The 23,886-nt window shown below is 47.1% G+C and overlaps 2 protein-coding genes across 4 annotated transcripts in view; both read left to right on the top strand.

Annotated features, from left to right (window-relative positions):
* The window catches only part of LOC310660880 (uncharacterized protein), a 63,383-nt gene extending 52,334 nt beyond the window's left edge, over positions 1 to 11,049 (top strand). For all 3 annotated transcript variants that reach the window (XM_083406337.1, XM_083406338.1, XM_083406336.1), the window contains exons 3-6: positions 181 to 262; positions 1,555 to 1,637; positions 6,434 to 6,560; positions 7,228 to 11,049. In XM_083406337.1, coding sequence (XP_083262463.1) covers positions 181 to 262; positions 1,555 to 1,637; positions 6,434 to 6,560; positions 7,228 to 8,717 — 1,782 coding nt within the window. In that variant the 3' untranslated portion in view covers positions 8,718 to 11,049. The remainder of the gene's footprint in view (positions 1 to 180; positions 263 to 1,554; positions 1,638 to 6,433; positions 6,561 to 7,227) is intronic.
* Positions 11,050 to 13,961: 2,912 nt separating this feature from the next.
* On the top strand, positions 13,962 to 23,457 carry LOC310660928 (uncharacterized protein). The gene is made up of 6 exons (XM_083406505.1): positions 13,962 to 14,090; positions 17,247 to 17,753; positions 17,938 to 18,019; positions 18,288 to 18,370; positions 19,554 to 19,680; positions 20,608 to 23,457. The coding sequence occupies exons 2-6, from the start codon at positions 17,337 to 17,339 to the stop codon at positions 21,597 to 21,599; spliced, it is 1,701 nt and encodes a 566-aa protein (XP_083262631.1). The 5' UTR covers positions 13,962 to 14,090; positions 17,247 to 17,336; the 3' UTR covers positions 21,600 to 23,457.
* The last annotated feature ends 429 nt before the right edge of the window (positions 23,458 to 23,886 follow it).

Below are 23,886 nucleotides of genomic sequence, written 5' to 3'. Positions count from 1 at the left end.
AGAGAGACTTTCCTCTGGATAATCCTAAGGGGGTCTGAACTGGAGGGAGAGTACCCCCTAATTTTCTAATAATGGTGTATACTTTTTTTGGAAAGCATTCAAGGAAGTTTAGGGTTAGGGTTTACATCTGCCTTTTTTCTAATTCTCACCATTCTCTGTTTTTAAACCTTGCTCTTTCAGGGAAAGGATCCGTTTGCAGAAATGGCCTTAGATTCTTCTGAGGGAGAGTGGACTCTGTTGGACACCAGAGAGAGGCCTCTGGGTAAGGAGGAATATGTCTGGAGGCGGTTGGAGGATGGATGGTGGCTAACAGATTAAGGTTGAATCCTGACAAGATAAGAAGTACTGTTTTGGGGGGACGGGGTGGGCAGGTGTGGTCCTGAATGGGGTAACTGTGCCTCTGAAGGACCAGGTGCACAGCCTGGGAGTCATTTTGGATTCACAGCTGTCCATGGAGACAGAGGTCCATTCTGTGTCCCGGGCAGCTGTCTGCCAGCTCCATCTGGTACACAGGATGAGACCCTCCCTGCCTGCAGACTGACTCTCCAGAGTAGAAGAGAAGAAGAAGAGTTTGGATTTGATATCCCGCTTTATCACGGCCCAAAGGAGTCTCAAAGCGGCTAAAATTCTCCTTTCCCTTCCTCCCCCACAACAAACACTCTGTGAGGTGAGTGGGGCTGAGAGACTTCAGAGAAGTGTGACTGGTCCAAGGTCACCCAGCAGCTGCATGTGGAGGAGCGGAGACACGAACCCAGTTCCCCAGATTACGAGACTAACGCTCTTAACCACTATACCATACTGGCTCCACACCACACCACATACAGAGTGGTGCATGCTCTGGTTATCTCTTGCTTGGACTACTCTACGTGGGGCTACCTTTGAAGGTGACCCGGAAACTACAATTACTCCAGAATGCAGCAGCTAGACTGGTGACAGGGAGTGGCTGCCAAGACCATATAACACTGGTCCTGAGACCTTCATTAGCTCCCAGTACATTTCCACGCACAATTCAAAGTGTTGGTGCTGACCTTTAAAGCCCTAAATGGCCTCAAAGGCCCAGTATACCTGAGGGAGCATCTCCATCCCCATCGTTCTGCCCGGACACTGAGGTCCAGTTCTGAGGGCCTTCTGGCAGTTCCCTCCCTGCAAGCAGTGAAGCTACAGGGAACCAGGCAGAGGGCCTTCTCGGTAGTGGCATCCGCTCTGTGTAACACCCTCCCTTTAGATGTCAAGCAGATAACGAACTATACAGCTTTTAGAAGACATCTGAAGGCAGCCTTGTATCAGGAAGTTTTTAATGTTTGATGCTTTATTATGTTTTAAATATACTGTAAGCCACCCAGAGTGACTGGGGAAACCCAGTCAGATGGGCAGGGTATAAATAATACTACTAATATTATTGTTATTGTTATTATTATTATGTATTTTTACACAGCTTAAATACGAAATGGCTACAAACAGCCCCATGCATGCAGCAGGTGAGGCTTTTTCTATGGCCAAGCTGTAGTTAGAGATGCCCTGCTTCACTCATGGCTTCCTACTTACCTCCGTCAGGTGACACAAGGATGCTGGCAAGACTTCCTCATCCATCTTCTTATGCTGGTGGAGGGGAAGCAGCAGCTCTGGAACCAGACCAGGTAGGGAGAAGGATTCTTTGGGGGAAAGAGGCCGAGAGAGGGGGCAGCCAGGGTTCTCTGGGCCTCAACAAATCGCTTTCGCTCATCTCTTGACTTCTGTCAAAACTGCCCTTAACGAAGGCTTAAAATGCCATTCCAGAAGGTTTATGTGCTGAGAATGATGAACAACCACCTCATGTTCACTAGCCTTCTGAATGTTGCTAGTGTTATTCATCAGTAGCTTCAGTTTTATTTATATCATTTAATGCTAAAAAAGCTTCTAAGCAGTTGACAAACCATACGAAACAGTGGCCAGGATTCACCTAAGCAGCCCCATCGGTTACACAATGGAGCTTCCCCGCTTTCCTCTGTGCCCACATCTGCCCTTTGAAGTTGGCATTAGGGCATCAGGAAGGTTCTCCCCTGCCCAGAAAAGGGCACAGGGAGAGCAAGGGGAGACCCCTCCGTTTGGCAAACTTGCACAGACAGAATGCTTTGAGGAACACCACGTGGAGTTCTACCCATTTACCCCAAGTTTAATACCCATTGTTAAAATATACAATAAGAGAATTCCAATAAGACGTTCAAATAAGCATCCATAGTTTAAATGTACAGCAAAACAATCCCATTAAAACTAGAATCATAGAATCATAGAGTTGGAAGAGACCACAAGGGTCATCGAGTCCAACCCCCTGCCAAGCAGGAAACACCATCAGAGCACTCCTGACATATGGTTGTCAAGCCTCTGCTTAAAGACCTCCAAAGAAGGAGACTCCACCACACTCCTTGGCAGCAAATCCCACTGTCGAACAGCTCTTACTGTCAGGAAGTTCTTCCTAATGTTTAGGTGGAATCTTCTTTCTTGTAGTTTGGATCCATTGCTCCGTGTCCGCTTCTCTGGAGCAGCAGAAAACAACCTTTCTCCCTCCTCTATGTGACATCCTTTTATATATTTGAACATGGCTATCATATCACCCCTTAACCTCCTCTTCTCCAGGCTAAACATGCCCAGCTCCCTTAGCCGATCCTCATAAGGCATCGTTTCCAGGCCTTTGACCATTTTGGTTGCCCTCCTCTGGAGACGTTCCAGTTTGTCAGTGTCCTTCTTGAACTGTGGTGCCCAGAACTGCACACAGTACTCCAGGTGAGGTCTGACCAGAGCAGAATACAGTGGCACTATAACTTCCCTTGATCTAGATGCTATACTCCTATTGATGCAGCCCAGAATTGCATTGGCTTTTTTAGCTGCCGCATCACACTGTTGGCTCATGTTAAGTTTGTGGTCAACCAAGACTCCTAGATCCTTTTCACATGTACTGCTCTCAAGCCAGGTGTCACCCATCTTGTATTTGTGCCTCTCGTTTTTTTTGCCCAAGTGCAATACTTTACATTTCTCCCTGTTAAAATTCATCTTGTTTGTTTTGGCCCAGTTCTCTAATCTGTCAAGGTCATTTTGAAGTGTGATCCTGTCCTCTGGGGTGTTAGCCACCCCTCCCAGTTTGGTGTCATCTGCAAATTTGATCAGGATGCCCTTGAGTACATCATCCAAGTCGTTGATAAAGATGTTGAATAAGACCGGGCCCAAGACAGAACCCTGTGGCACCCCACTAGTCACTCTTCTCCAGGATGAAGAGGAACCATTGATGAGCATCCTTTGGGTTCGGTCAGTCAGCCAGTTACAAATCCACTGAGTGGTAGCATAGTCAAGACCGCATTTTGCCAGCTTCTTTACAAGAATATCATGGGGCACCTTGTCAAATGCCTTGCTGAAATCAAGGTAGGCTACATCCACTGCGTTCCCTTCATCTACCAGGCTTGTAATTCTGTCAAAAAACGAGATCAGGTTAGTCTGACATGACTTATTTTTCAGAAATCCATGCTGACTATTGGTGATCACAGCATTCCTTTCTAGGTGCTCACAGACTGTTTGCTTAATGATCTGCTCCAGAATCTTCCCTGGTATTGATGTCAGACTGACTGGGTGGTAATTATTTGGGTCCTCTCTTTTCCCCTTTTTGAAAATAGGGACAACATTTGCCCTCCTCCAGTCTGCCGGGACTTCGCCTGTTCTCCAGGAATTCTCAAAGATGACTGCCAGTGGTTCTGAGATCACATCTGCCAGTTCTTTTAATACTCTTGGATGCAGTTCATCTGGCCCTGGAGACTTGAATACATCTAAACTAGCCAAGTATTCATGTACTATCTCCTTAGTTATTCTGGGCTGTGTTTCCTCTGCTGAATCATTTGCTCCAAATTCTTCAGGTCGGGCATTGTTTTCTTTATCGAAGAAGACTGAGGCAAAGAAGGCATTGAGGAGTTCAGCCCTTTCTGTGTCCCCTGTTTGCATTTCACCATCTTCTCCTCTGAGTGACCCCACTGTTTCTTTGTTCTTCCTTTTGCTATGAACATACCCATAAAAGCCTTTTTTTGTTGCTTTTAACCTCTCTAGCAAGCCTGAGTTCATTCTGTGCTTTAGCTTTTCTGACTTTGTGTCTACATGTGCTGGCTATTTGTTTGAATTCCTCTTTGGTGGTTTCCCCCCCTTTTCCATTTTTTGTACACATCCTTTTTCAATCTTAACTCAGTTAAAAGTTCTTTAGATAGCCACCCTGGCTTCTTTAGGCACCTTCCATGTTTCCGTCTCATTGGTATTGCCTGAAGTTGTGCTTTTACTATCTCCCTCTTAACAAACTCCCAGCCATCATGAACTCCCTTTCCTTTTAGTATTACTGTCCATGGGATCTCGCCCAGCACTTCCCTAAGTTTTATGAAGTCGGCTTTCTTAAAGTCAAGAAATTGAGTCCTAGTATGCTTGGCTGCTCCTTTCCGCTGTATAGTAAACTTCAGAAGAGCATGATCACTTGTGCCTAATGATCCTTCCACTTCTACCCCACTAACCAGGTCATCAACATTGGTTAGGACCAGATCTAAAATGGCTGTTCCTCTTGTTGCTTCTCCCACTTTCTGGACAATGAAGTTGTCTGCAAGGCCAGTGAGGAATCTGTTTGACCTTATGCTCTTGGCTGAGTTTGACATCCAACAAATATCCGGGTAATTGAAGTCCCCCATTACTACTATCTCCCTTCCTTTTGCTTGCTTGGCCATCTGTTCCAGGAAGGCATCATCTATGTCCTCCGTTTGGCTTGGGGATCTATAGTAAACTCCCACAATGAGGTCTCTGTTATTCTTCTCTCCCTTAATTTTGACCCAAATGCTCTCACTTTGACTTTGAGGTTCTAAATCTTGGATCTCTTCACAGGTATACAGATCCCTGAGATATAACGCCACTCCTCCTCCTTTCTTGTCTGGTCTGTTTCTCTGAAATAGATTGTATCCCTCCATTATTACATTCCAGTCATGGGACTTATCCCACCAGGTTTCAGTGATGCCTATTATGTTATATTTAGTTTGCTGTACCAAGAGGTCAAGCTCATCTTGTTTATTTCCCATGCTTTGCGCATTAGTGTACAGACATTGAAGTCCATTAATCACTCCCCCGTGTCTCTTATTTAAGGATTTTTTCCTCCCACCACTAGGTCTGCGTGCTGTTTGCTCCATTTGGTCTATGACATTTGGATGATCATCTTCATCAATTGATAGACTCCTACCTTCAGGAGCACTGTCTCCCTCCCCCAAATTAGTCAGTTTAAAGCCCTCCTGATGAGGTTTCTGAGATTTTTGGCAAAAACATTCCTCCCAACCGTTGTGAGGTGCAGCCCATCGCTTGCCAGAAGTCCATCTTTAAGAAACTGCAGTCCGTGATCTAAGAATCCAAACCGTTCCTGTTTACACCATTTGCGAAGCCAGCTGTTCACTTCCACTATTTTTCCCTCTCTCCCTGGGCCACGTCGTTCAACTGGGAGGACAGATGAGATAACAATTTGTGCATTTAATTGCTTCAATTTCCTGCCCAGAGCCTCGTAGTCTCTTTTGATCTTCTGGAGGCTATTGCTTGCAGTGTCATTGGTTCCCACATGAACCAAGAGGAAGGGGTATTTGTCAGTGGGTTTTATGATTCCTTACAGTCGTTCAGTTACATCTTGGATCTTAGCCCCAGGGAGACAGCACACCTCCCGAGACATCTTGTCAGGCCCACAGATCACTGCTTCTGTTCCCCTCAGTAGGGAATCCCCTATCACCACTACACGCCTCCTCTTAGGTTTGGTCGGGGTTCTTCCGTGAGCTGTCCATTCCAAGGTCGCCTGCACATTCCCTGAGGACTGACTTTGCTGCTCGTCTTCATATACCTGATTGACTGGAATGAGGGAGAGATCCTCAAATGGAGTCTGCTCTTCGTCTTCCATGCTAGGGGAGAGGACCTCAAAGCGATTGTGTATTTCTAAACAATCAGAGCGAACCCTGGGCCTCCTACTTCTTTGAGTCACGGTTCTCCATATATCTGGCTCCTGTGTTGGTGAACTAGCCTCCTTCTCAGGGGAGCCCCCTGTCTCCTCCTTGGTGGAGACGGTGTGCTCTGCGGCTTCCAAGAAGAGCTCCAGCTCTCTAATTCTTTGGAGCGTAGCTACACGTTCCTCCAGTTGCTGGACTTTGTCTTCTAAGAGGGCAATCAACATGCAATTGCTGCAGGTAAAGCTGACAGCAACCTTTGGCAAGATGGCAAACATTGCGCAGGAACTGCAGGCGACTGCAGCTGTTCCCTCCTCCTCCATCTTGAGAACGTGTCTTTGGGGGTGGCTACAGCGGTCCCCCATCATAAAAAGCGTACATATCAGTTAACAGGCAGAAAACAGCAGAACGACATGTGGAAGATAATCTTCATGCTGTCTGACAGCAAGACATTTTTCTTCTTCTTTTAGGGTCCGGTGTGCTTTGAAGATATAGCTGTTTATTTCACGGACGAGGAGTGGGCTTTGCTGGATCCTGACCAGAGAGCTCTGCATAATGAAGTCATGGAGGAGAATCGTGGGATCCTGGACTCTCTCAGTAAGACTGCCCATTTGATCATAATATCTGTTTTGAAATGCGATACAGTCATACCTCGGGTTACAGCCACTTCAGGTTACATTTTTTTGGGTTACGGACCACCGAAACGTGGAAGTACCGGAATGGGTTACTTCCTGGTTTTGGAGGTTGCCCATGCGCAGAAGTGCTAAATCGCGCTTTACACAGAAGCGCCAAATCTCAACCCGCGCGTGCGCAGACGCGAGTTGCGAACGTGCATTCCGCACGGATCACGTTCACAACCCGAGCCTCCACTGTACATATCTTTCTGTGATTCTGACACCCCCACAGCTAACCTTGAATTATCTGTCTTCTTGAACTCTAAATAGGCTTGCCTGAACTGCCCTGCGCTTTTAAATGTAGGCTTCAGAGTTGTTAGGGAACTTGAAGTAGATTCTGTCACATTTTTTGTTTTGGTTTATGCTTCTCACATTTTTGGTTGACCAATAAGATTACTGACATTTGAAATGGCACAAATTCTATGATTGGGCCAAGCAAAATCAATAAATATGTATTGCCAGTCAACAACAGTGAACCCTGGGGTAAGGCCTTCAGTTTTTCCTCTATCACAAGCCTTCATGCATTGTTCAATAATTTGGGACTGCATTTTTTCCTGAGGATATCTAATCAATTTCTCCCTTTGTTGCAGGTGGTGATGAATTGCTAATTAAGAACGAGGAAGAGCATGACGAAATCCAAATAGTGGAAAATCCATATATATATTCAGATTGCTGGGAGAGCTTCTTTCAGAGCTCCCATTCCACTTCCCTTCAAAACATTCCCATTGGGAATAAGCCATATCAGTGCTTGGAATGTGGAAAAAGTTTTGGGCAGCGTGCCCACCTCAAGGGCCACCAGATTCTTCATACTGGGGAGAAACCATATCAGTGCTTGGAATGCGGAAAGCGTTTCAGTCGGAGCACCCATCTCACTTCCCACCAAAGATTTCATACAGGAGAGAAACCGTATCAGTGCTTGCAATGTGGGAAAAGGTTCAGTCAGAGTGCCAATCTAACTTCCCACATAAGATTTCATACCGGGGAGAAACCCTTTCAGTGCATAGAATGTGGAAAGAAGTTCAGTCGGACAGCCAATCTCATTTCCCATCAAAGAATCCATACAGGAGAGAAACCCTATGAGTGCTTGGAATGTGGAAAGAGCTTCAATGCGAGTTCCAGCCTCACGGTCCATCAAAGAATCCATACAGGGGAGAAGCCATATCAGTGCTTGGAATGTGGAAAGTGCTTCAGTCACAGGCCTGGTCTCACGGTCCATCAAAGTATTCATACTGGGGAGAAACCTTATCTCTGCTCAGAATGTGGAAAGAGCTTCAGTAAGAGAGCCCATCTCACCTCCCATGAAAGAATTCATACAGGGGAGAAACCGTATCTCTGCTCAGAATGTGGGAAAAGTTTCAGTCAGAGTTCCCATCTCAAGGGCCATCAAAGAATTCATACAGGGGAGAAACTGTATCAGTGCTTGGATTGTGGGAAGAGCTTCAGTCATAGTGCCAAACTCTCTTCCCACAAAATGTTTCATATTGGGGAGAAACCATTTCAGTGCTTGGAATATGGAAAGAGCTTCATTGCGGGTTCTGATCTTAATGGAGACCACAACCAAATCCACACAGTGGAGAAGCCATATCAGTATTTGGAGAGTTCAGAGATGTTCGATCAGAAGGAAAGTCTCTCTTCACCTCAAAGAATTCACAGCAGGGAGAAACCCTATCAGTGCTTGGAATGTGGAAAGAGCTTCACCCAAAAACTAAGCCTCATTTCCCATCAAATTATTCATACAGGGGAGGTACCATATCAGTGCCTGGAATGTGGAAAGAGCTTTAATACAATCACAAACTTCCGTCGACATAAATATATTCACAGTGAGGTAAAACCGTTTCAGTGTTTGGAATGTGGAAAGGGCTTCGGTCGGAAAGAAAGTCTCACTTCCCATCAAAGAATTCACACAGGGGAGAAACCCTATCAGTGCTTGAAATGTGGGAAAAGATTCAGTCAGAGTGCCCATCTCACTTCCCATGAAAGAACTCATACAGGGGAGAAACCCTATCAGTGCTTGAAATGCGGAAAGAGGTTCAGTCAGAGAACCCATCTCATTTCCCATCAAAGAACTCACATCGGGTAGAATCAAAGGATTGCAGAGTTGGAAGGGTCCAATTCACCTCTTGCCGTCAGAATGTTTTCCCTCATTTTTTGTTGGAATCTGCTTTCTTGTAACCTGAATCCATTGGTTCATGTCCTACCCTCCAGAGCAGGAGAAAACAAGTTTGCTCCATCTTCTATGGGATAGCTTTTTAGATTTTTGAGGATGCCTATCATCTCTTCTCTTTTTCAGTACATACCCAAATACCGTTACTGTTCCTCATCAGGCTTGGTTTCCAGAACCTTGATGATCTTGGTCACTCTCCTCAGAACACATTCCAACTTGTCAATATCCTTCTTAAATTGTGGTGCCCAGAACTGAACAGTGGATTCCAGGTGTGGTCTGAGGAAGGCAGAATAGATTGGTCCTATTACTTCCCTTGATCGGGACACTAGACTTCTGTTGATGCAGCCTGGAATAGCATTAAGTGAATTTGCTGCTGCATCACTTTGTTGTCTCATGTTCAGCTTGTGGCAAGCCAGGATACCCCACCTTATATTTGTGCAACTGGTTCTTCTTGCCTAACCGCAGAACCTGACATTTGTCCTATTTGAAATCCATTTATTCAGCTTCATGGCCAAATTGGGATTTGAACCCAAGTCTCCCAGGGTTCCTGAAGCCCTTATCACTATACCTAATCACTTGCTCTCTAGTAACACTCTTGGAAAACGTGCATGCTTCTGCATCTCCTTAGTCTTTGTGTGCAGTGTTCTGGTGTTTTGTATTTAAAGTTGTATACACCTGTATCAAAGTAATTAATGTAATAGTGGTAAGTAGGTAGAATGGTGGTTTTAAGGAAATTTTAGCTAGGGAGTGGAGGGGGGGGGTTAGGAATGCTAAAGTGAGAGATTATTGGCTCTGAGTTTGAAAGCACCAAACTGAGTAGTTTTCACATAAATCACAACAAGATCTAAGATAAAGATTCGGTTCAGAAACTTCAGCTGGTGCAGAATTCAGCCGCCAGGTTGCTCACCAGAGCAAGATGGTCTGAGCATATTACACCGATCCTGGTCCAATTGCACTGGCTACCAATTAGTTTCCAGGCCCAATTCAAAGTGCTGGTTTTGACCTATAGACCTTAAATGGCTCAGGTCTGCAATACCTCAAGAACCGCCTCTTCCCACATGAACCTACCCGGACCCTGAGATCATCTTCTGAGTCCCTCCTTCGTGTGCCTCCTCCTTGAGAGATCTGGAGGGTGGCAACACAAGAATGGGGCCTTCTCTGCAGTGGCTCCCTGTCTGTGGAATGCTCTCCCCAGAGAAGTTTGCCTGGCATCTTCATTACACACCTTTAGGCGCCAGGCAAAAGTGGTCCTTTTTAACCAAGGCCTTTGGTTAACATCCAATACCCTTTTAAAATGTAGCTCTTTTGGGGGGGAGTATTATTAGATTATTGCTTTTATTTTTATTTTATATACTGTGATCTTTTTATGTGAACCGCCCAGAGACCTCTGGGTATAGGGCGGTATATAAATTCAATAAATAGTAAAATAATAAAGATAATAAAGATACAAAAAACTCAACAGCGACAACCCCTCACCCCAAAAGCCCCAGAGACTGTTCAACAGGCTCAGCCATTGCAGCTGGAGTCAGTCCATCAGTCCTCCCAGGCCAGGTGGGAAAAGGCCTGCAAGGCAGGGAGCAGCTCTCCTGAGATGGTCTATAGTCGCTTCAGTAGAGACAGGTGGAGAGTGAAAGTAGTGGTTGTTTTGAAGCAGTGTTGCATTGGGTAGATTAGCAGTAAAGGAACAGCCTTATAATACCCCTTGTTAGGGATGCGGGTGGCACTGTGGTCTAAACCACAGAGCCTAGGACTTGCCGATCGGAAGGTTGGCGGTTCGAATCCCTGTGATGGGGTGAGCTCCGGTTGCTCGGTCCCTGCTCCTGCCAGCCTAGCAGTTCGAAAGCACGTCAAAGTGCAAGTAGATAAATAGGTCCCACTTTGGCGGGAAGATAAACAGCGTTTCCGTGCGCTGCTCTGGTTCGCCAGAAGTGGCTTAGTCATGCTGGCCACATGACCTGGAAGCTGTCTGCAGACAAACGCCGGCTCCCTCGGCCTATAGAGCGAGATGAGCGCCGCAACCTCAGAATTGTCCGCGACTGTCAGGGGTCCCTTTACCTTTACCCCTTGTTACAGTTGGGGGAAGAGGTGGGTCTTCGTGATTTGTTTCCTGCTCTTGTTTTTATCATCATGCACTTGGTGTTTTTATATTGTATATTTATGTTGTGTATCGCCCTGAGATCTGCGGGGGAAGGGCGGTGTAAAAATATAATAAAATAAATAAATAAACTATTAAAATAAAAAAAAGAAACAGGAACATTTGAAAGCATGCATTTATGTACACAAAGTTACCTGGGAACCCTTGTTATCTATCTATCTTTCTATCTATCATCTATCTATGAGTTGCATTCCACTGCACACACCCTCCTTTGCTATGTTGGAGGTGAAGTGTTCAGATAAGAGTTCTCTGTGATGACAGACAGAATAAAGGGGGTGTTTACCCAGTAAAGACTCAGGTCAAAGCTGTGCACCTTGGCTCAAGTGGGAAGGGGGCGCAGGCGTGAGGGGCAGTGCCAGAGCAAATCTGAACAGGGAGAAACACCAATTCATGGAGCAAACCCCATGGATTACTGTTTTGGACACACCAAGTGGAATGGAAGAAGCGAAAATCGAAGGAATGGTATTTCTAAGTTAGTATGATACATCTTGCCTACAGGAATGGGTTCAGAAGCTATGGAACTGGATACAAATTAATGAATATTCAACAAAAAATAAATGGGCTAAAACTATTTTGAAGTATGAAGATAAGTTACTCTTAAGGGGATTTAAGTATCCAAGAAATCACAGCTTGTGGTCTCCTAAGACCCCCAGATCCTTTTCACATGGACTGTTGCCAAGGCAGGTTCCCCATGTCTTATATTGGTGCAGCTGGTTCTTCCTGCCTAAGCGCAGAATCTGACATGCATCCCTGTTGAAATTCATTTATTGCAGTTATGTACCACTTTTTTCTCCAAGGAGCTCGAGGTGGTGCTACATGGCTCTCCCCCTCCTCATTTAATCTGACAATAACCCTGTGAGGTAGGTTAGGCTGGGAAGCTCAGGTACATATACACATTCGAAGGAGGCTTTGTCGCAACAGACATTGGTCTTTGACTATTGGAAGAAAAAGAATGTGCAAATATTGACACTAAAATACATCACTTAACAGTGAAGCAAAACTGGAGCCGTGGTGGTGAGGATTGTGGTAGGTGAGGCTTTTATGGACTGGACCAATTAGGACTGCACTTTGCCATTCGTCCATGTTAACAGCTGCCCAGTGATGCTGCTATAAAAAGGAGATCTAATAGTTCATGACACAGACCAAAATAAAACAAGAACTCATTAGTAACTCAAATACAGTATTAGTAGTAAAATAAACGTAACATTTCAGTTGTATATTCTACTGTGTTTGTATTGACCCTTTGCTGTAGTGCAGTGTTTCTCAAACTTGGGTCTCCAGCTGGTTTTGGACTACAACTCCCATCATCCCCAGTGGCTGATGGGAATTGTAGTACAAAAACAGCTGGGAAACCCTGCTCCAGGACTTGATATGTGGATAATGCCCCGTTCATTGGGACGGAAGCTGCTATTAGTGCTGCATCCGTAGAAACAGCCTCCATGAACTGCAAAACAGACTCTTTGAGAGTGCCCAGAGGGAGTGCAAATAGGGGAGACAACTGTGCTCCACACAATACACTTGCCCCACAATAGGAGATTCTGTGATAAAAGAGGGCAAACCTGCCTGCTCCAATAACAGAGACAGATCTCATCCAAGATAGGCCTCTATTTTGGCATGGTTGGCTCAGACCCCATCCAGGTATATTTACAGCAGTTTAAGGCTGTAATCCAAAACTGTTATTCTACACTTGGTCCCATTGCTCAGAGGAATTTGCTTCTGGGCAGAAATGCTTAGGACTGTAATGTAAACTCAACCATTGATCAAGATGCCTATCATCATCATGGCAAGGTACGACTTTTGCATATTGTGTGAACACCTTTGTCCTGTCTTCTTCAAGGATGAAGAATCTCTTGCCCCAAAGGAGGAGGGCTTTCCACTCTTTAAAAGCCCACTGCTGTTCTGCAAGGTGCTTTAGGTTGCAATCCCATAAACACACAAGACCTGTTGCCCTTAGTGGGGCTTACTTCCAGGGAGACAGGAATTGTACAACTAGTGTTAAGAGGAGGGCTGGATTGAGGTTTGATGAGGCCCTAAGCTACTGAAGGGACGCAGGTGGCGCTGTGGGTTAAACTGAAGGGACGCAGGTGGTGCTGTGGGTTAAAATGAAGGGACGCAGGTGGTGCTGTGGGTTAAACCACAGAGCCTAGGACTTGTCGATCAGAAGGTCGGCGGTTTGAATCCCTGCAATGGGGTGAGCTCCCATTGCTCGGTCCCTGCTCCTGCCAACCTAGCAGTTTGAAAGCACGTCAAAGTGCAAGTAGATGAATAGGTACCGCTCCGGCAGGAAGGTAAACGGCGTTTCCGTGCGCTGCTCTGGTTCGCCAGAAGCGGCTTAGTCCTGCTGGCCACATGACCCGGAAGCTGTACGCCGGCTCCCTCGGCCAGTAAAGCGAGATGAGCGCCGCAACCCCAGAGTCGGCCACGACTGGACCTAATGGTCAGGGGTCCCTTTACCTTTAAGCTACTGAAGGTAATTTCTATGTCCAGCTGTCCTTTTGCCAACAACAAATTGTTGCTGTTTTTTGTGTTGATCTGCTATATGGTCTCCACAGTCACTTATGGACTCATTGTTAAAACCCTGTTTATGGAGGACAATCTTACTCGGCTACGAGGGATCGCCAAAAAGAAGAAGACGGAGGTATCTGAAGCCATTTGCACATAACAAATTGGAGCCTACACAACACAAAACACGGTTGCTGTATGGAGGCTTTATTTTATTTGTTTTTATCTTATATTTTGGAAATGTACATCCAGGTTATTTTTTCCTTAAAAATTTTTTGGGGGCCCCCAAGAGAGTGGGGCCTGAAGCTCTTAACTTAAGAGGCTTAACAACCCGCTTCTGCTATAGAGCACCTGCTTGAAGCTGCCGGTATTTTACCCTGAAGGGCCGCCGCCATGACACGAGAGGCAGAGCGAGGCGGAGGCGGAAGGCGCTCCGCGTCCCTCCGGAAAGGCGTCTCCCTGGGCGGCAGGGCCCGCGCGCGAAGGTTCCGCCTCCGGCACTTGAGAAACAGAGAGGGGCGGGGGAGCGAGCGAGGGCATGGCATGGCCGGGGGCTGGACTAGATGGCCTTGCGGGGTCCCAGCTCTCCTATTTCTCTGAGTCGGGTGGTGGTGGGCTCTCCTCCCCTGGAGGTTAGTAAGCAGAGGCACGGGGGGGGGGCGTCTGCAGGGGATGCTCCTTGCATGAGGGGGTTGGACTAGATGACCCCTAGGGGTCCCTTCCCGAGAAGAGGTTTCGCAGCCAGATGTCTCTGGCATTTTGGATTCTAGGAAGGCGACTCCTGTTTCTTGCAGAGCCTTTTCCCTGCCAGCTGCTCCTCCCGTTCCCGGCCAAGGGAGGGAGCAGCTCAGAGCCCAGCCAGGACGCCCCCCCCCCCATGAAGCCTCTCCTCCGGCTGTGCGCGATGCCCGGGGCTCCTCAGGGATTCCTGCTTTCCAGAAGGACGGGGCGAGGGGTGAGCTTGCTCCGCTCGGCTTTGCAAGGGTTAAAAGGAGCGGAGCTGGATTCCTAGAGAGGAGAGGAAATAAAGAGGGGGCAGGTTCCCCCCCCCCCCAGAGCTAAGCCCTCTCCCTCCAGCCCCCCCCCCACTTGCATAGGGAGAGGGGTGGCTTTGATATCCCTCTGCAAATGCTGCCTCGGGGACCCCTCCTGGGATCTGGTGAGTCTCCCCTCTCTTCCCCCTGTGCGTGCATTGGGGGGGTCCCGGGGCTGCAGGGGGAGGGGCATGGGGGGCCTGTTCGGCTCATGCATGGAGGACCCACCAGATCAAGGAGCAGAGGGGCCCCCTCCACTCCTTTCTCTCTGCAAAGCCAAGGAGAGTTCCTCGGCTGCAACTTTGCTCCTCCGCATCCAGGGGCTGCCTGCCACTTGGGGGGGGGGGCTGGTCTTTGGGTTAGGGGAAAAGTCGTGCAAATAAACCCAATTCACACTGATGCACAAGTCACATTTCTTACCAGAGGTGGTAGCCAGACATAAACATTCGGACATTAAATACACAATGAAAATGAAAACCTTATCTGTGCAGTAGATAAATAAGGAATATTGGAAGGTGGAGGGCAGAGAAATAAAGTGCTTCTTCCTGCGTTGCAGAGTTAAAGCTTTGGAACTCCCTCCTGCAGGAGGCAGGTAAAGTCACCAACCTGGATGGCTTTAAAAGGAGGAGGTGGTTGTTGTCGTTTAGTCGTGACCCCCTGGACCAGAGCACGCCAGGCCCTCCTGTCTTCCACTGCCTCCCGCAGTTTGGTCAGACTCATGCTGGTAGCTTCGAGAACACTGTCCCACCATCTTGTCCTCCGTCCCCTTCTCCTTGGGCCCTCCATCTTTCCCAACATCAGGGTCTTTTCCAGGGAGTCTTCTCTTCTCATGATGTGGCCAAAGTCTTGGAGCCTCAGCTTCAGGATCTGTCCTTCCAGTGAGCACTCAGGGCTGATTTCCTTCAGAATGGAGAGGTTGGATCTTCTTGCAGTCCATGGGACTCTCGAGAGTCTCCTCCAGCACCAGAATTCAAAAGCATCCATTCTACGACGATCAGCCTTCTTTATGGTCCAGCTCTCACTTCCATACATCACTACTGGGAAAACCATGGCTTTAACTATACGGATCTTTGTTGGCAAGGTGATGTCTCTGCTTTTTAAGATGCTGTCTAGGTTTGTTAAGAGGAGGAGGAGGAAAATTCACGGAGGAGGAGAGGGGAGCCACAGTGGGTCTACTCTGCCCCCCACAGTGGGCCCTTTGGCCTGATCCTGTGGAACTCATCTTCTGTTCTGATGCTGAGTTTGTCCCGATGCAATCCAGACTCCTGGCTAATCCATGTGCGCCCATTCAGACATGCAACCATTGCTCAGATGCCCTGAGAATCTTTGGAGACTTAACAGAAAGCCGTACTGAGAACCCCTGGGGGGTCTCACCATCCAAGGAAAGGAAGCAAAGCTCTGCTGGGGGTGAAACAAGCAGCGCCCCCCTCTTCCACCAGCCCCCTTTGCCCAAGAGACAATTATCTGAGTTCCCTGGCAAGGAGGATGGATTGTTAAACCACTCTGGGGAGGGGGGGTGCTCCTAGCAACTGCCAGCATCCATAACTGTGGTTCCCAGGTTACAGGTAGGTAGCCGTGTTGGTCTGCTGTAGTCGAAACAAAATAATAATAATAATAATAATAAAGTTCCTTCCAGTAGCACCTTAGAGACCAACTCAGTTTGTTATTGGTATGAGCTTTCGTGTGCATGCACACTTCTTCAGATACACTGAAACAGACATCACCAGACCCTTATATATAGGGAGAGGGTGGGGAGGGTTTTTACAGTATCCCAGGGATACTGTGGAGGAAGCCATAGAATCAGTTGGAAGTGGTACTGAGGATCATCTAGTCCAACCCTCTGCAATGTCAGGAGCCCTTGTGGTTAATTAAGAGTAAGTCATATTTCTCCCTATGTTACCAATGACATTTTAAAAAATGTTGGTCTTTGGTTGAATGTGGGAGCGGCGTTCAAAGTGAAGATAATTTCAATTTAGATCAACCACACTGAACCAATTGCTTATGGAGTGGGTGGGTTTTTTCTTGCACTTTTATTTTCCTCCCCCCTACACTTTATTTTTTTATTGTTCCAGTTGTTATTTTTGTTACTCTTATTACTAATACTACATTTATAACCCAGGGCTGGTTGCAACCATAGTCAGTATTAAAAACACACTTCTCAGCAGTCGGATATTGTGGTAAAGAGGGGAAGGTGCCTGGCTGGCCTCTGTTGGGAGGGAATTCCCTCACTGCCACCAAGATGCCCACTCTTGGGTCACCCCCACTGAAAACTCTGAGGGTGGTGATGAAACTCCCAGGAGGACCCCCTCGGCCAACCTGAACATCCCAAGATGGTCTGTAGAGAAGGAGACAGTTAGTCAGATATTTGGGGGTCTAAGCGAATCCCTCATGTGAGCACCTTGATGTGAGCCTCATACAGCCCATACACATTACTCATTCGTCAATCACAGGTCTGACTTCAATCTTTGACTGAAACTATTGAAAGGCAGGAGCAACCAGGCTTTCTCGTATCACAGAAATCCCTTCAGTTGCCTCCACATTTTGCATGGTAACTTTCCTTCTAGGAGGGCTAGAGGCTTGCTTCTCCTTCTTGCCTGCTTGTTTGCTTGTTTCTTGAAGATAGCTACGAATCTGAGCTGTGAGGGGGTACAGGCCTTGTTCCTAGCAAGACTCAACCATGCTTGCTCAAGGAATATCTTGTCTTCTCCTGGCAGTGTATGAATTTCATAACAGAACAATGTATTTGCTTTGTAGGATTTGGTAGCACCTCTCATGAGGACAGACGGAACTTGGCAGAAGACCAAGGGTTCCTTCTGATCTCTTGGAGACTTCCTGAGAGCCCAGATGGATGAGCAAGACTCAGCTGGCCCAGAAGCAAGAAGAGGTCGTGCCATCAACATTGAGAACAGTGGAGGATTCAGGGAAAACTCTGTGCAGAAGATCGTGAGTGAGAAGGATACCCCCTGCACAGATGTGCAGAACCAGCAGTTCAGGCAGTTCTGCTACCAGGAGGCCAAAGGACCCCGAGAAGTTTGCAGCCGACTCCACCACCTTTGCCATCAGTGGTTGAAGCCAGAAAGGCACACGAAAGCTGAGATGCTGGACCTGGTGATCTTGGAGCAGTTCCTGGCCGTCCTTCCGCCAGAGATGGAGAGCTGGGTGAGGGAATGTGGAGCGGAGACCAGTTCCCAGGCGGTGGCCCTGGCCGAAGGATTCCTCCTGAGTCAGGCAGAGGAGAGGAAGCAGGCAGAGAGAAAGCAGGTGAGAGAGACTTGCTCTGGATACTCCCAAGGGGTCTGAACAGGAGGGAGAGTATCCCCCGACACTGTAATAGTTTGCCCATCCTTTTTTGGAAAGCTTCCAAGGAATGATGTCTGATGCCATTGGAGTGTTTACCTCTGCCATTCTTTTTCTAATTCCTCTCAAATCCTTCTTGCTCTTTCAGGGAAAGAATCCATTTGCAGAGATGGGCCTGGATTCCTCTGAGGCAAAGAGGACTCTGTTGGACACCAGAGAGAGGCCCCCAGGTAGGAAGCAATGAGGTTTTTCTCTTTCTTTGGTCACGTTCTGTGGATTTTGAAACTAATCTGAGAGGTCTTCACATCTTTTTGGAGAAAACATTTGTGACCTAGAATCCTAAGGAGGGGAAATGTTTTTTTACACAGCTAAACAACAAAATGGGTCCAAATGAAAGCAGCAAGTGAGGCTTTCTCTAAGGCCCGCCTGTAGCTAGAGATGCTCAGCTTCACCTCTGAGAGAAGCATGCCCTCATGGCTTCCCATTTAACTTTGGCAGGTGACAGAAGGATGCTGACCAGACCTCCTCATCTGCCTTTCCATGGAGGTGGAGCTGAAGCAGTGGCCGTGGAACCGGATCAGGTAGCGGGAAGGAGCCTTGTGGGGAAGAGGCAGAGGGGTGGGGCAGCCAGACTGCTTTTTGGCCCAAAGGAATCTCCTCTCCTCCTCTTGACTTCTGTCAGAGCTGCCCTGAACAAAGTCTGAGCATGTCAATCAAGGTTTATGTGTTGAGAATAAGGATCTTCACCTAGACTGGCCTTCAGAAGGTTGCTATGTATCAGTTTTTGTTGTTGTTTAGTTGTTTAGTCGTGTCCGACTCTTTGTGACCCCCTGGACCAGAGCACGCCAGGCATACTCCTGTCTTCTACTGCTTCCTGCAGTTTGGTCAAACTCATGTTCATAGCTTCGAGAACACTGTCCCACCATCTCGTCCTCTGCCGTCCCCTTCTCCTTGTGCCCTCCATCTTTCCCAACATCTGGGTCTTTTCCAGGGAGTCTTCTCTTCTCATGAGGTGGCCAAAGTCTTGGAGCCTCAGCTTCAGGATCCGTCCTTCCAGTGAGCACTCAGGGCTGATTTCCTTAAGAATGGAGAGGTCTGATCTTCTTGCAGTCCATGGGACTCTCAAGAGTCTCCTCCAGCACCATAATTCAGAAGCATCAATTCTTCGGCGATCAGCCTTCTTTATGGTCCAGCTCTCACTTCCATACATCACTACTGGGAAAACCATAGCTTTTACTACACGGACCTTTGTTGGCAAGGTGATGTCTCTGCTTTTTAAGATGCTGTCTAGGTATTTACATCTTTATCTCTTAATACTAAAATCGGCTTATCAGCTGTCGGAAAACCATACAACAGAGTGGTGAGGATTCACCAGTGAGGATTCATCAGCTGCACAACGAGGCTGTTTTCCCTCTCACCCCCTTCCCTGTGTCCCCAGGTGCCCCTTGAAGTTGGCTTTCAGGTACTAGGAAGGTTCTGCCCCAGAACAGCCGACAGGGGGTCCTTCCATGAGGCAAACGGGAAGGCTTGCGCAGATAAAATGATTGGAAGACTACCTTGTGGAGTTCCACTCTTTTCCAAAAGATTAATACCCGTCATTAAAAGGCACAATTAAATACATTAAAAGAATCTCACATGTAATTAAAATATGCAGGAAAACAATCCCATTAAAACAACACTGCCACTGACAGGCAGAAAACAACAGAGCAGCGTGTGATAGATAATCTTTACGCTCTCTAAGAGGAACGTACTTTTTCCTTTTAGGGTCCAGTGTGCTTTGAAGATGTAGCTCTCCATTTCACAGACGAGGAATGGGCATTGCTGGATCCTGACCAAAGGGCTCTGCATAAGGAAGTCATGGAGGAGAATCGTGGGATCATGGACTCACTTGGTAAGGCTCCCTGTTGGATCATAATATCAGTTTTGGAATTAAGTACATGTTGTTGTTGTTGTTGTTGTTTAGTCGTTCAGTCGTGTCCGACTCTTCGTGACCCCATGGACCAGAGCACGCCAGGCACTTCTGTCTTCCACTGCCACCCGCAGTTTGGTCAGATTCATGTTTGTAGCTTCGAGAACACTGTCTAACCATCTCGTCCTCTGTCGTCCTCTTCTCCTTGTGCCCTCCATCTTTCCCAACATCAGGGTCTTTTCCAGTGAGTCTTCTCTTCTCATGAGGTGGCCAAAGTCTTGGAGCCTCAGCTTCACGATCTGTCCTTCCAGTGAGCACTCAGGGCTGATTTCCTTCAGAATGGAGAGGTTTGATCTTCTTGCAGTCCATGGGACTCTCAAGAGTCTCAAGAGTCTCCTCCAGCACCAATTCAGTACATAGAGTATCTCTATGTAACGAACCTCCAGTATTTTGATGGGGCTCAGCAGGACCACGTACAACATTTGGGATTCTAACACCCCCCCCCCCAAAGCACACTGTGAATGGAGAGCTATCTAATGTTTTGTCTTTTTAAACAATGACCAGGCTGCTGTGAAATGACCGGACTGTTAAAATGTAGGCTTTGGAGTGCTAGGGGAACCTGAAGTAGCTTCTGCCAGGATGTTTATTTATTTTATTGCTTCTGTCAGGTTTTTTATTACCAAAAAAGGCAGGCTTCCATGATAGGGCCAAACAAGAAAGAGCCAGGCTTTTCCAAACTCAGGTTACCAAAGATATGTCTGTTAATGCCAGTTAACAAAGGTAGCAAACCCTGTAGGAAGACCTCACAACTAATTCCGTTCAGTTCTTCCTCTATCACAAGCATTCATTAGCATCGTTCAGTAATTTGGGGCTCCATTTCTTCCCAATTTATTTCTCTCTTCATTGCAGGTGGTGATGAATTGGAAATTAGGAACAAGAGAGAACAGGACAAAGTCCACACAGTGGAAAAACCATATCAATGTTTGGAGAGCAGAGAGAGTTTCAGGCAGAGCTCCCATTCCTCTTCCCATCAGAGAAATCCCATTGGACAGAAACCCTATCAGTGTTTGGAATGTGGAAGGAGCTTCAGCCGGAACTCCAATCTCACCTCCCATCAAATAATTCATACGGGGGAGAAAGCATATCAGTGCTTGGAATGTGGAAAGAGATTCACCCATAAGAAAAATCTCACTTGCCATCAAAGAATTCATACCGGGGAGAACCCATACCAGTGCTTGGAATGTGGGAAGAGCTTCATTCGGAGAGAAAGTCTGACATCCCATCAAAGAAATCATACAGGAGATAAACCCTATCAGTGCTTGGAATGTGGGAAGAGCTTCAACCAGAAGAAAAATCTCATTTCCCATCAAATAATTCATACAAGGGAGAAACCATATCAGTGTTTGGAATGTGGAAAGAGATTCCGTAAGAGCTGCCATCTCACACCCCATCAAAGAATTCATACTGGAGAAAAACCCTATCAGTGCTTGGAATGTGGAAAGAGCTTCAGTCGGAAAGATAGTCTCAATTCCCACAGAAGAATTCATAGTGGGGAGGAGCCATATCAGTGCATGGAATGTGGAAAAAGCTTCACCTGGAAGGAAAGTCTCAATTCCCACCAAAGACTTCATAGTGGGGTGGAACCATTTAAATGCTTGGAATGTGGAAACAGCTTCAGTTGTAAGAGAAATCTCACTTTCCATCAAACAATTCATACAGGAGAGAAACCATATCAGTGCTTGGAGTGTGGGAACACCTTCACCCAGAAGTTAAGTCTCATTTCCCACCATCTAATTCACACAGGGGAGAGACCGTATCAGTGCTTGGAGTGTGGAAAAAGTTTCAATAAGAGGGGCAATCTCACAGCTCATCAAAGAATTCATACAAGGGGGAAACCATAGTAGTGCTTGGAATATGGCAAGAGCTTCAGAAAGCCCCAGTCTCACTGCCCATCAAAGAACTCATCGTGCAGAGAAACCATCTATCAGGAGACTTCAGCATGTGGATGAGGATTGCAATGGAGTGGACCCCCAGTGCCCAATATTTCTTCATGGTGCAAGTCGCTGTATGAGGTGTTGAATACCTTTTCCACGTCACATATGGGGAGACAGTTAGGAGCAATTTGGCAACACTGACGAGGTAGCCATCAATGCTGATCTCTTATCTGAAGACATTGATCTCCAATGTTGCAAATTTGTGCTGCTGCCGACTGCAACTGTTGTCCTTTGCATGTCCAGGATGGTGTCATCATGAAACTCTTCCTGGTATCTGCTGAGCACACACAGAAAATAAGGGCACAGTCCAGGAGGAAGAAGCAGAACCCTTGCATAACAGTTCCTCCAGCTCCCGTCCCTCCCAGACGGTTGTTGAGAGATCCAGCAGAACCAGGAAACAGCTTTCACATCTGTCCATAGTCCGCCGGAAATCATCGACCTTCGCGCCCAAGGCTGTTTCAGTCCCATGATGGGGCCTGAAGGCCGATTGGAAAGGGATCCAAATGGTTTCTCTCGCACCACATGGAAACCCTCTTGAATGAGGAAGGGATAACACACTTGAGGAGTGTTAGCCACATGTCACACATTCATGTATTTGGTGGTATTACCTATGTCTGTTTACCCAAGGAAAGCAGGCACAAGTTAGATTCCAGGGCGGAAGAGACTATGGCGATTGGCTGTGCTTCGGGGAGCAAAAAATATAGGGAAAGGCAGCACAAGGTTCATTTTGCTCATGGGTAGGCATACTAAGGCCTGGGGGCCGGATCTGGCTCAATCGCCTTCTAAATCCACCCCTCTGTCTGGGAATCAGCGTGTTTTTACATGAGTAGAATGTGTCCTTTTATTTAAAATGCATCTCTGGGTTATTTGTGGGGCACAGGAATTCATTATTATTTCTTTCTTCAAAATATAGTGCGGCCCCCACAAGGTCTGAGGGACAGTAGACCGGCCCCCTGCTGAAAAAGGTTGCTAACCCGATTTTGATGAACACAGGAAGACTAACGAGAAGAACTTTGATAGATTTTTACAAGGAGTCAGGGATTAGGGTTAGGGGTGTAGGATTAGAGGGTTAGGGTTGGAATAGGGTTGAGGGGTAGGGGTTGCAGTTAGTGTTACATTAGGGTAAGGGGATAAAGCAGGGGTTGTCAACCTGGTCCCTACCGCCCACCAGTGGGCGTTTCAGGATCCTAGGTGGGCAGTAGGGGGGTTCTACGGCACAAGCTGAATCCTCCTTCCATCGAGCACTGGGGGGCGGTAAGGAAATTTTACCATCAAGAAAGATGCATTTGTGGGCAGTAGGTATAAAAAGGTTGACTACCCCTGGATTAAAGTCACCATTAGAGTTAGGGTTAGGGGTTTGTGTTGGGTTTCGGTTAGAGCGGTTGAGTTCAGGGGTTAGGGATTAAGGTTCAGGGTAGGTTGTGGGGTTAGAGGGTTGTTAGCTTTAGGGTCGGGATAATTGTACAGGATTAGGCGTCAAGTTTAGGATTAGAGCTTGAGGGTTGGGTTATGGTTAGGGGTTAATGTTCAGGTTTCGGCTTATGGTTAGGGATTTAGGGTTAGGTTTGAGTTGGGTTGTTAGGGTGGGTGGGGTTAGGGGTAGGGGAAGCTGGAAGCAAGGCATTGGGCTGGACAGAGAAATGTTTGATTTGCTTGAATACAAGACTATGGAGCAAGAAAGAACTTCTTGGGGTATTGATGGTGTGATCTCCATCGCAGGGTTGGGTTGTAGATATGTGTAAATAAACCATATATCCTAAAGACACCACAGTCGTCCCACATTCTAGGAAACATAAACCCTGGGTTTGTGAAGGGTGAGATATAGAGCTATGGATTCAACCCCCAACATCTTCAGATGGGGCTGGGAATGTCCTTTGAGACCTTGGAGAACATCTGCAGTCTGTGGAGACAAATCAGAGTTAGCTGAAGCAAAGGTCTGACGTGGGATAAAGGAGCCCTCATGATCCCATGTCTTTGTCATCGTAAAAAGCATGGCAGCATCAGTGCAAGAGGATGCTAAACCCAACAAAGGTGTCCCCAGCAGGCCATAGGACCTTGGTGAGAAATCTCTGAGAGAAGCAGGAGTCCCACTGACACATTCCCTCAGAGAGAGAAGGGGCTAGTCTGGTGTGGGTCGCCATACATAAGAGAGCCACACTGGTGTAATGTGTAGAGCAGCCTTTCTCCACCTTGG

This window comes from Podarcis tiliguerta, assembly GCF_965153285.1.
Source record: "Podarcis tiliguerta genome assembly, chromosome: 12".
In the NCBI taxonomy this organism is placed as follows: domain Eukaryota; kingdom Metazoa; phylum Chordata; class Lepidosauria; order Squamata; family Lacertidae; genus Podarcis; species Podarcis tiliguerta.
Note: the sequence above shows the minus strand (reverse complement) of the source record. Positions and strands in the feature narration are given on the sequence as shown.

Coding starts and splice junctions, on each gene's coding strand:
- LOC310660928 (XM_083406505.1), top strand. CDS start 17,337: ATGGATGAGCAAGACTCAGCTGGCCCAGAAGCAAGAAGAGGTCGTGCC. Junction 17,754..17,937: donor AGCAGGCAGAGAGAAAGCAG/GTGAGAGAGACT, acceptor TTGCTCTTTCAG/GGAAAGAATCCATTTGCAGA. Junction 18,371..19,553: donor TGGCCGTGGAACCGGATCAG/GTAGCGGGAAGG, acceptor TTTTCCTTTTAG/GGTCCAGTGTGCTTTGAAGA.